Here is a 12250-nt window from a genome sequence, read left to right as displayed (position 1 = left end):
ACTTTATTTCTAAGTGTAATTGCTGATTTTTTGCCAATCCGTCCGAAACGCGTCCAAAACGCGTCTGAAACGTGTCCAAAACGCATCTGAAACGCGCCCAAAACGTGTCCAAAACGCGTGTGAATCGCGTCCGAAACGCGTCCAAAACGCATCTGAAACGCGTCCGAAACGCGTCCAAAACGCGTGTGAAACGCGTCCAAAACGCGTCTGAAACGCTTCCAAAACGTCTCCGAAACGCGTCCAAAACGCGTCCAAAACGCGTCTGAAACGCGTCCGAAACGCAACTGAAACGCGTCCAAAACGCGTCTGAAACGGGTCCGAAACGCGTCCAAAACGCGTCTGAAACGCGTCCTAAATGCGTCTGAAACGTGTCCAAAACGCGTCTGAAAAGCGTCCAAAACGCGTCTGAAACGCGTCCAAAACGCATCTGAAACGCGCCCAAAACGCATCTGAAACGCGTCCAAAACTCATCTGAAAAGCGTCCAAAACGCATCTGAAACGCGTCCAAAACGCGTCTGAAACGCGTCCAAAACGCATCTGAAACGCGCCCAAAACGCATCTGAAACGCGTCCAAAACTCATCTGAAACGCGTCCAAAACGCATCTGAAACGCGTCCAAAACGCGTCTGAACCGGGTCTGAAATGCGTCCAAAACGCGTCTGAAACTTGTCCAAAACGCGTCCAAAACGCGTCTGAAACGCGTCCGAAACGCAACTGAAACGCGTGTGAATCGCGTCCGAAACGCGCCCAAAACGCGTCTGAAACGCGTCTGAAACGCGTCAAAAATGCGTCTGAACGTTCCCAAAACGCGTCCAAAACGCGTGTGAATCGCGTCCGAAACGCGTCTAAAACGCGTCTGAAACGCGTCCAAAACGTGTCCAAAACGCATTTGAAACGCGTCCCAAAAGCGTCTGAAACGCCTCCAAAACGCTTCCAAAACGCGTCTGAAACGCGTCTGAAACACGTCTGAAACGCGTACAAAACGCGTCTGAAACGCGTCCAAAACGCATCTGAAACGCGCCCAAAACGCATCTGAAACGCGTCCAAAACGCAACTGAAACGCGTCCAAAACGCGTCTGAAACGGGTCCGAAACGCGTCTGAAACGGGTCTGAAATGCGTCCAAAACGCGTCTGAAACTTGTCCAAAACGCGTCCAAAACGCGTCTGAAACGCATCCGAAACGCGTTCGAAACGCGTCCAAAACGCGTATGAAACGCGTCTGAAACGCATCTGAAACGCGTCCAAAACGCAACTGAAACGCGTCCAAAACGCGTCTGAAACGCGTCTGAAACGCGTCTGAAACGGGTCTGAAATGAGTCCAAAACGCGTCTGAAACTTGTCCAAAACGCGTCCAAAACGCGTCTGAAACGCATCCGAAACGCGTTCGAAACGCGTCCAAAACGCGTATGAAACGCGTCTGAAACACGTCTGAAACGCGTCCAAAACGCATCTGAAACGCGCCCAAAACGCATCTGAAACGCGTCCAAAACGCATCTGAAACGCGTCCAAAACGCGTCTAAAACGGGTCTGAAATGCGTCTAAAACGGGTCTGAAACGCGTCCAAAACGCATCTGAAAAGCGTCCAAAACGCGTCTGAAACGCGTCCAAAACGCATCTGAAACGCGCCCAAAACGCATCTGAAACGCGTCCAAAACGCATCTGAAACGCGTCCAAAACGCGTCTGAAACGGGTCTGAAATGCGTCCAAAACGCGTCTGAAACGCGTCCAAAACGTGTCCAAAACGCATTTGAAACGCGTCCAAAACGCGTCTGAAACGCGTCCAAAACGCGTCCAAAACGCGTCTGAAACGCGTCCAAAACGCGTCCAAAACGCGTGTGAAACGCGTCCAAAACGCGTCTGAAACGCGTCCAAAACGCGTCCAAAACGCGTCTGAAACGCGTCCAAAACGCGTCGAAAACGCGTCTGAAACGCGTCCTAAACGCGTCTGAAACGCGTCTAAAACGCGTCTAAAACGCGTCTGAAACGCGTCCAAAACGCGTCCAAAACGCGTCCAAAACGCGTCCAAAACGCGTCTGAAACGCGTCCAAAACGCGTCTGAAACGCGTCCAAAACGCGTCTAAAACGCGTCCAAAACGCGTCCAAAACGCGTCTGAAACGCGTCCTAAACGCGTCTGAAACGCGTCTAAAACGCGTCTAAAACGCGTCTGAAACGCGTCTGAAACGCGTCCGAAACGCGTCCAAAACGCGTCTGAAAAGCGTCCAAAACGCATCTGAAACGCGCCCAAAACGTGTCCAAAACGCGTGTGAATCGCGTCCGAAACGCGTCCAAAACGCATCTGAAACGCGTCCGAAACGCGTCCAAAACGCGTGTGAAACGCGTCCAAAACGCGTCTGAAACGCTTCCAAAACGTCTCCGAAACGCGTCCAAAACGCGTCCAAAACTCGTCTGAAACGCGTCCGAAACGCAACTGAAACGCGTGTGAATCGCGTCCGAAACGCGTCCAAAACGCGTCTGAAACGCGTCCAAAACGCGCCTGAAACGCATCTTAAACGCGCCCAAAACGCGTCCAAAACGCGTGTGAATCGCGTCCGAAACGCGTCTAAAACGCGTCTGAAACGCGTCCAAAACGCGTCCAAAACGTGCCCAAAATGCATTTAAATCGCGTCCAAAACGCGTCTGAAACGCGTCCAAAACGCTTCCAAAACGCGTCTGAAACGCGTACAAAACGCGTCTGAAACGCGTCCAAAACGCATCTGAAACGCGCCCAAAACGCATCTGAAACGCGTCCAAAACGCAACTGAAACGCGTCCGAAACGCGTCTGAAACGCATCTTAAACGCGCCCAAAACGCGTCCAAAACGCGTGTTAATCGCGTCCGAAACGCGTCTAAAACGCGTCTGAAACGCGTCCAAAACGCGTCCAAAACGCATCTAAAACGCGTCCAAAACGCGTCTGAAACGCGTCCAAAACGCGTCCAAAACGCGTTTGAAACGCGTCTGAAACGCGTCCAAAACGCATCTGAAACGCGCCCAAAACGCATCTGAAACGCGCCAAAAACGCAACTGAAACGCGTCCAAACGCGTCTGAAAAGGGTCCGAAACGCGGCCAAAACGCGTCTGAAACGCGTCCAAAACGCGTCTGAAACGCGTCCAAATTGCGTCTGAAACGCGTCCAAAACGCGTCTGAAACGGGTCCAAAACGCGTCCAAAACACGCCTGAAACGCGTCCGAAACGCGTCTGAAACGCCTCCAAAACGCGTGTTAATCGCGTCCGAAACGCGGCCAAAACGCGTCTGAAATGCATCCAAATTGCGTCTGAAACGCGTCCAAAACGCGTCTGAAACGCGTCCAAAACGCGTCCAAAACGCGTCCAAAACGCGTCCAAAACGCGTTTGAAACGCGTCCAAAACGCGTCTGAAACGCGTCCAAAACGCGTCCAAAACGCGTTTGAAACGCGTCTGAAACGCGTCCAAAACGCATCTGAAACACGCCCAAAACGCATCTGAAACGCGCCCAAAACGCAACTGAAACGCGTCTGAAAAGGGTCCGAAACGCGGCCAAAACGCGTCTGAAACGCGTCCAAATTGCGTCTGAAACGCGTCCAAAACGCGTCTGAAACGGGTCCGAAACGCGTCCAAAACGCGCCTGAAACGCGTCCGAAACGCGTCTGAAACGCCTCCAAAACGCGTGTTAATCGCGTCCGAAACGCGTCTAAAACGCGTCTGAAATGCGTACAAAACGCGTCTGAAACGCGTCCAAAAAGCGTTTGAAACGCGTCTGAAACACGTCTGAAACGCGTCCAAAACGCGTCTGAAATGCGTCCAAAACGCATCTGAAACGCGCCCAAAACGCATCTGAAACGCGCCCAAAACGCAACTGAAACGCGTCCAAAAAGCGTCTGAAACGGGTCCGAAACGCGGCCAAAACGCGTCTGAAACGCGTCCAAAACGCATCTGAAACGCGCCCAAAACGCATCTGAAACGCGCCCAAAACGCAACTGAAACGCGTCCAAAACGCGTCTGAAACGGGTCCGAAACGCGGCCAAAACGCGTCTGAAACGCGTCCAAAACGCGTCTGAAACGCGTCCAAAACGCGTATGAAACTCTTCTGAAACACGTCTGAAACGCGTCCAAAACGCATCTGAAACGCGCCCAAAAAGCGCCCAAAACGCGTCCAAAACGCGTCTGAAACGCGTCCGAAACGCGTCCAAAACGCGTCCAAAACGCGTCTGAAACGCGTCCGAAACGCTTGCAAACACATCTGAAGCGCGTCCGAAACGCGTCCGAAACGCTATTTGTTATTTGTGAAAACTATTTTCTCTAAACAATATCTACCACACAAATTCTTCGGCACGCCACAAAAATTTATTTCCACCATCAAAATGCACAGCCTCAGCCTTGTGCATTTAGAAAAAAAAGTAATACAAAAATGATACAAAAACAACCACCAATTGGTTTGGAAAATAAAGGTATGCTGATTATAAAATTGATAAATTATAAAGTTGTTGATTTTTCTGTCTTTTAGTGGCGATCAATTCCAGACATCATTGACTGAGTTTACAGCAGCTTCAGCCTTGAGCATTTAAAAAAAAAAATCAAAACAAGATACAAAAACTACCACCAAAGTGCAGACTGCAGACGCAGAGTATTTTTTTCTTTTTCATTTTTTTCAACTGGCCAGGCCACGTCGCGTGCCCAAGGATCTTTTTTTTAAGTGTATTTTGTTTTCAAAAAAAAAAAAAAAAAAAACTATTTTGTGTTTTTCCAATAAAATATTAAATAATAGTTTAAAAGAATTGTTTGTTTGTTTTGGAGATTTTTTATTTTCAGATGAAATTAAAATATGGATTTTAGCAGTACGGATATAAACCCATGAAAGTGCTCCAAATAAGTACTTTAAAAGTACAAGTTTCAGTGCTTTTTCTGTAGGTAAAAAAGTACTGGAAAATGTACATCAGGACCACTTCCAGAAGTGCTTCGCTGATGCACTTTTGAAGTACATTTGTCTGTACTATTAATGGAGGGGAAATTTATTTCATCTTGCATGCAAGAAAGAGATAGCTGCTTCACGTATTCTTATATACAGAAAGTATACAACTGATTTTTTTCCCGAGCTCCTATCTTTTTTCAGTGGAAAAGAAGTACTTCTTTTACGTACATATTTCACCGGTTTTTTCTGTAGTTCTGCGTTTGCTGGGAAAACAGATCTGAAACGCGTCCGAAACGCGTTTAAAACGCATCCAAAACGCGTCCTAAAAGCGTTTGCAACGCGTTCAAAACGCGTGTGGGTGGTTTAGTTTTTTTTTTTAATTGATAACACTGGTCAACAAGGTTTTTGCCACAAGAACCAAAATATACTTTCCTAGTAGTGTTGGATGTGTTGAACTCGAATCTGAAGTCAAAATTTTTTTATTGGCATCCGTTTTTGAAATATTACCGTTAGAAAATGCCAAAAAACGTCATTTTGGCTGTTTTCGAAGTTATGTTTTTATTTGGGGTAATTCATTATGAATAAATTTGTAACGGTGCCTATATTAACTTCTAACTTCTCTGCATGCACAATCTCAGATTTTTCTGACATATTATCTGATTGCAACATGAAGAGCTTTAATGGCACCATCTCGTTACTAAACTCTGGTTCGATGTCGTTGGAATAATATTCGAATAGACCAGTATTTGTCTTGGTATTTAAACGTGTTATATTTTGAGCTGACTGACATTTTTCCCTAATCAAAAATACCGAAAAAAAAAACAGGAAAAAATTTCTCAATCTGGCATCGCTGGGTTGGGCCCTTCAGGATGGGATGGGAGTCATAATTTATTATAAACACATGTATATTAAGGGTACCCAAAACCCCTTTAGTGCGCGCTCATTATAAAAAAAAAAAAAAAAAAAAAATAGAAGATCAGTGGTAGAAGTAGAAGATCATGTGGTAATTATAGTACTAGATCAACTCATTAGTAAACTACCACCTCCAATGGAACGGGGCTAATGTTTAATGATTTGCAAACGTTTTTTTATTCTTCTTTTTTCTTATTTTTACAAATACAAATGTAATGCTGTTTTTTATTGAAGGTACAACTCCAAGAAATTTTGTTTGTTCGTAGTCGGGGCGAGGGGCCCCTAGCTGAAGTGGGGCCCCTAGGCAGCTGCCTAGTTTGCCTTGAGGCTAATCCGGCACTGGTTTTCTAGATTACATCACTTTTTGTTAAGGAATGACCATGAGTATGATTTGTGACTTCAAAAAGCTGGAAGGCTCCACAGTTGGAAGTTTTAATGATTAAAAGAGAATTAATTCTTAAGTCAAACCGAAAAGAAAACGACGTGATTGTTCCAAGGCTGTTCTAGTTTTTCAGACGTACAAAAAAAAAAAACTACAAAGGACACCAAAATTCTGTTTATTTATTTGTTTTATTTTAATTTTTAATTGGTAAATTCATTTTGTTTAAAATCCACTTACAAGAATTTAATATTTCTCAAAAATCTTAAAAAAAGATTTTTCTTTTAAAAACCTAACACAAATTGGCTTTGAAAAAAACAAATATGTATAGTTAAAACTTATTCTTATTAAAAATTATAAAATATAAATTATAATTTTTACTTTTAAGTTTAATTTAAATAAGAAAAAAAGTTTATAGAATTAAACATCTTTAGGACAAACCAAATTACTATTCCTACTACTCTCTTGGCGATTTACTTGGCGCAACTGTTGCAGAATTTCTATGATCCTTCTTCTCACGCTTAACAAATCCATATGCATCTTGTGGGTCAGACTCTTTAGCTACCTTATAAGCTATTGGTACAGAAACTTCAGAGTTTCTTCTACTATCAAAACGCCCCCTATCGTAATGATTGCTATAATCACCACCAGGTGGAGTTCGAACTATTTCTGGTAAATGAGCATAGTAAACAATACGCCTATTGCGATGGTTATCATAACTTGGACGATCATAGATTTCGTTATTATAAAGTGATCCGTATTCGCGTGGTTCTGGGACATCGAATCTTCTATCGGGATAGTTATAGTAAGCTTCTGGGTAGTTTGGTACACGAGGACTGTAACTATCGTAAGGATCATAATGACGACGGAATAAATAGTGTTCTTCGTAATTATATGGATCACGATCGTATTGGTCATCGTATCTGGAAAACAAAGTTAAGCTTTAGAAGTTTGAAAGGTTTAAAGAAGCTTGATTTTTACCTATCATAACGTCGAAGGTATTGATCATATGACCTCGATGGGTACATTTCGTATTTATATGGTTCATAGTCATCATAATGTGGTTTCAATTGTGGCGGAGAAACTTTTACAATAGTTCGATCTTTCGGATCGATATCAACTTTTTTGGGTTGAGTTACAAAATTAACTCGTGGTTGTCGTCTTCTGAAACCATCATTGGTAGCATCCGAAATTGAATCATCATCGTCACGTTTAATATTCCACGAGTAATCATTCCATGAATCTTTTCGATAATAATTAGGTTCCATAACTTGCTTTTCAGCTTTAGGTAATGGATGATGTCCTGCAGCAGAATTGGTTTTGTCAATTACTTCGATTTTTTCACTATCAACATTTTGTTCAATGTCTTTTTTCTTTGATTTACTACTCGTAGAAACTTTTGCTGCATCATATGCTGCAGTTGAACGTCGATTACGAATTGATTTCGATTGGCCAAGATTTCCGCCGGCTGCTGCTAGACTTCGTGCTTCATAGTACGCACTATCTGATTGATAGTATTCAGGTGATTCTTCAAAGTCATATCCTTCGAGTATTTCGACATCTTGTGGGACATACAATGCTAAGGTTTGGTGTCCCATCATCCAGAGGATGATGAGCAGTTTTCGCACTAACATACCCGAAAATGCAAGAAAACTGTTTCAATGAAATTCTTCGATTTACTGTAAATAAATAAATAAATAAAATATTAAAAATACACTGCAGTGCCTTAACAAGAAGTATGTTTCATTTTCGACCCTCTTCCAACAATTTCAGCTTCTTTAACACAGAAAGACTAATCTAGACAAAAACAACTACACTACAAAATTTTAGCTTCTTAGCATGAGTAGTTTCTGATAGAGAACCTCAAAAACCGTGAATCCGTTATTACTTTATCTAATTTATATATAAAATATGGCGAAAAAACCTTAACTGACTGAGTAACTCATTTACTGACAGATCATCAAAATTATTGAGCACTTCCAGTGATGAGTGATATTCTACAAACACAAATAACCGAAAATTTGAGATTTTTTTCAGGGAATTATGTCAAACATCATGGTCGCATAGTTTTGAAAAACAAAAATACTTAAAATTTCTGATTTTCTACTCAGGATCAGGGGGCGCACGCACAGTGCGGAACCTTGTATGGGAGAGTGGAAAAAACTCCGTAAAATCTAAACTACTGGACCGTTTTTGATGAAATTTTCAGGAATAATAGGAAATAAGAAGATAAATCAACACCAGTAATTTCCGCCCACTAAAGTGAAAAATGGCTATTTAAGTTGAAAAAAGTCGAAAACTAGTACTTTTGTATGAAATTTAACGAAGAAAACGTGACTTGCAGTAACCAAAATATACTTTTCTGAAGGTTTTCAATGTTTTGAAATCGAATCCGAAGTCATAAAAAATTAATCAGCTCCTGTTTTTGAAATATTACCGTTAGAAAATGCAAAAAAAAGTTTTTTCTTGACTATTTCGGACTTTATTCTTTTATATAAGTAAAATTGTCTCAACATATTTAGTAACGGTTTATATAATAACTGATTTCCTTCTTTCAAGACCTGTTTAAATCTTTTCGATATCTTTTTTACTGCCTGAGATATCTTGAGTTTGTAGTAGCTTCGGATGAAAGGAAACTACTTCTTTGAATTCTTAAACAGAACTGATTTATTTTTATTTTTTAAGCACTATTTATATCAAAAAGTTTGTTTACATTCGATAAACAAACTTTGCACAGAATAGGTGATTAATATAAAATTTGTTCTTAAAGTAAAATAATATTTGAAAATGATTTTAAAACTAAGTGGATTTTATGAATTTCATGAATCGCCACAGTACTCGCCCTCTAGTGACAACGATATCTGTCTGGAATATGGACACGTCTACCGCTTCTTGTAGTCTGAGTGATTGGCATCTGAGGTGGAGTAGGTGTTAAATTTCTTTCTTGGATTTGGTGTTGATCATTTAAAAGAAATGCTGGTTTGAGGCGATCAATGGAGATGTTTTTCTGATGTCCTTTGATTTCCAGTGTGAAGTATTTGCTTGTTTTTGATTTAGATATGGGCCATCATAAGGTTGTTGTAGTGGTTTTTTGACCGCATCGTTACGAACAAAAACATGAGTTGAATGTTGAAGGTTCTTATCGATGAAAATTTTGGTTGAACCATGACGTTCCGGTTGAATAGGCTTAATATTTTGCATAATATCTCGAAATTTGTTGAGAAAATCATGGCTTGATGAAGAGTTAGGTGCAATAAACATATCGCCTGGGAGTCTCAATGTTGTTCCATAGACAAGTTCAGCTAAAGTTGCTTTAAAGTCTTCTTGCAGGGATGATCTTAGGCCGAGCAGAACAATTGGGAGTTTGGCAACCCAATCTTCTGTTTCATGGCATTTGATTGCTGCCTTCAGAGTCCGGTGGAATCGTTCTATCATTCCATTTGCCTGGGGATGATAAGGCGATGAACGGTGTCTCTTGATGCCCAGAAGTTTTGACAGTTCATTGAAAAGAGAGGATTCAAACTGTCTTCCTTGGTCCGTCACGATTTCTTTAGGGATTCCAAACCTGGAAATCCATCCAGAAAGAAAAGCTGTTGCCACTGTTTCGGCGGTGATGTCTGGTATTGGAATAACTTCTGGCCATCTTGTGAAACGATCAATACAGGTTAGGGCATACGAGTTTCCGGCTGAGTATGGTAAGGGTCCAATAAGATCAAGATGAACATGATGAAATCTTTCTTCGGGAGGTGAAAAATTTGCAATTGGAGATCGGATATGATGTTGAATCTTGCTTTTTTGGCAGCTTAGGCACGTTTGAGACCATTTGCGACAATCCTTCTTCAAGTCAGGCCATATGTATCGTTCTTTAATCATCTGGGTAGTTTTCTTAACACTGGGATGTGACATGTTGTGGATTGTATTGAAAACTTGACGTCGTAGATCTGATGGAATGTATGGTCGTGCTTTGCCTGTTGAAATATCACAAAAGATTTGGTGATTTGTATCTGGTAGAGTGATTTGCTTCAACTGAAGAGACGAAGAAGTAGAGTTGAGGAGGTTCTTGAGTTCTTCATCGGTTTGTTGCTTATGAGACACATCATTGTAATCGATTGAGGATGGTGAAGAAATGGCGTTAAGTCTGGATAAAGCATCAGCGACTACGTTGTCTTTGCCGCTGATGTGAACTATATCAGTTGTAAACTGTCCGATGAAGTCCAAATGTCTAAGTTGACGGGGGCTTGATTTCTCTGGCTTTTGTTGAAAAGCGAAAGTAAGAGGTTTGTGGTCAGTGTAGAGAACGAACTTTCTTCCTTCCACCATATGCTGGAAATGCTTGATTGCCATGTAAGCACTTAGCAGCTCTCGGTCATAGGCACTATATTTGCTTTGTGTAGGTGAAAACTTTTTTGAGAAGAAGCCAAGAGGTTGCCAATGGTTAGAGACAAGCTGTTGAACAACTGCGCCTGAAGCAGTATCGGATGCATCTGTCATGATTGACAATGGAGCGTCAGAATCTGGATGTGCTAGGAGAGTTGAGTTGGCTAGAGCTTCTTTACAGGCTTGGAAAGCATTTTCTAGTTCGGCCGTCCAATTGATAGGTGTGTTATCATTTTTCTTGTTGCCACATGGATATGCATGAAGTGGAGCTTGGATTTGAGCAGCATTTGGAATAAAACGTCTGTAGAAGTTAAGCATGCCCAAAAATCTTCGGAGCTCTTGGACTGTTGATGGTTTTTTGAATGACATGATGTTTTCAACTTTGGATGGCAATGGTTTGAGTCCTTCTTCAGTGACAAGATAACCCAAGAAGCTTACGGATGATGACTGGAAAGTGCATTTGGAAGGATTGATGGTAAGACCAAATTCTCGAAAACGTTGGAAAAGCTGTTTCAGATGTTGGTGGTGCTCTTCAGATGAATTTGATGCGATTAGGAAGTCATCAATGTAAGGAAAACAGAAATCAAGGCCCCTGGTCACTTCATGAACGAATCGTTGAAAAGTTTGTGCAGCGTTGCACAGACCAAAAGTCATCACCATGAACTCGAACAGTCCAAAAGGAGTGATGATAGCTGTTTTTGGGATATCTTCTGGTTCTACAGGGATCTGATGGTAGGCACGAGTCAGATCTATGACGCTGAAGACTTTCTTACCCTTCAGATGATGAGCAAAATCTCCAATGGGAGGCATGGGATAGCGATCTGAGATGGTTATCGCATTGAGTCTTCTATAGTCGCCACATGGACGCCAGTCACCATTTTTTTTCTTGACCATGTGAAGAGGACTCGCCCAGCTGCTCTTTGATGGTCGACAAATCCCTTGGTTGATCATGAACTCAAATTCTTGTTTGGCTGTCTTTAGCTGTTCTGGAGATAGACGCCTTGCTTTTGAAAACACAGGAGGTCCTTTTGTTTGGATGTGGTGTGTCACATTGTGCTTGGTTTTAGCCAACAGATTCGTCTTGGTGATGTCTTGAAATTCATTCAATAAATCGTAAATGAATGAGGACGGATTTATTGTTTGGATGTTTGCTGCACTTGAAGATGTTGTTGCGCCAAAGCCATGTGTTTGAAGACTTGTTTTTCGATCAATTAGTTTCTTATTTTTGACATCAACTAATAGATCGAAAAAGGACAGGAAATCGGAACCAATGATTGGCTCGGTGACTTGGGCAATGATGAAAGGCCAGGTGAAGTTTCTTCGAAGACCAAGGTTGAGGGACATCAAACGCTCTCCATAAGTTGGAATTTCAGTGCCATTTGCTGCATAGAGAACACGGTTCGATTGATTGTTCCGCTTTTCTATGCTTGATGGTGGAATGACGGAAATTGTGGCTCCAGTGTCAACGAGAAAACATTTATTTGAAGATTTCTCATTGACATAAAGGCGACTTATGGTGTCTGCGGGCTGGCTAGTCGCTGATTGCTGTCCGCAAATTAGTTTCCCGTCTGAAACTGGCAAGGTTCTTGGCACTTTCTTGCTTGTTTGCCAAATCGACGGTGGTAGTAGCACATTTTTTGATTTCTTGACTTTGATTTATTCCGGATAAAATTTTTGGAACGTGAATTGCTTCG

At 42.0% G+C, this 12250-nt stretch overlaps 1 protein-coding gene across 1 annotated transcript; it reads right to left on the bottom strand.

The window, feature by feature from the left end:
• Positions 1-6593: 6593 nt before the first annotated feature.
• LOC129910092 (uncharacterized) lies at positions 6594-8036 on the bottom strand. The gene is made up of 2 exons (XM_055987354.1): positions 7161-8036; positions 6594-7102 (listed from the first exon to the last, which is right to left on the bottom strand). Exons 1-2 carry the CDS (start codon positions 7811-7813, stop codon positions 6637-6639), a joined length of 1119 nt encoding a protein of 372 aa, XP_055843329.1. The 5' UTR covers positions 7814-8036; the 3' UTR covers positions 6594-6636.
• Positions 8037-12250: the final 4214 nt, after the last annotated feature.

Source organism: Episyrphus balteatus, chromosome 2 (genome assembly GCF_945859705.1).
Source record: "Episyrphus balteatus chromosome 2, idEpiBalt1.1, whole genome shotgun sequence".
Lineage (NCBI taxonomy): Eukaryota > Metazoa > Arthropoda > Insecta > Diptera > Syrphidae > Episyrphus > Episyrphus balteatus.
Note: the sequence above shows the minus strand (reverse complement) of the source record. Positions and strands in the feature narration are given on the sequence as shown.

What these genes read in the sequence shown, in the direction of transcription:
- LOC129910092 (XM_055987354.1), bottom strand. Translation starts at nt 7,813, where the DNA reads ATGTTAGTGCGAAAACTGCTCATCATCCTCTGGATGATGGGACACCAA. An exon ending in TACCTTCGACGTTATGATAG is followed by an intron (nt 7,103 to 7,160) that starts GTAAAAATCAAG and finishes TTTGTTTTCCAG; the next exon opens with ATACGATGACCAATACGATC.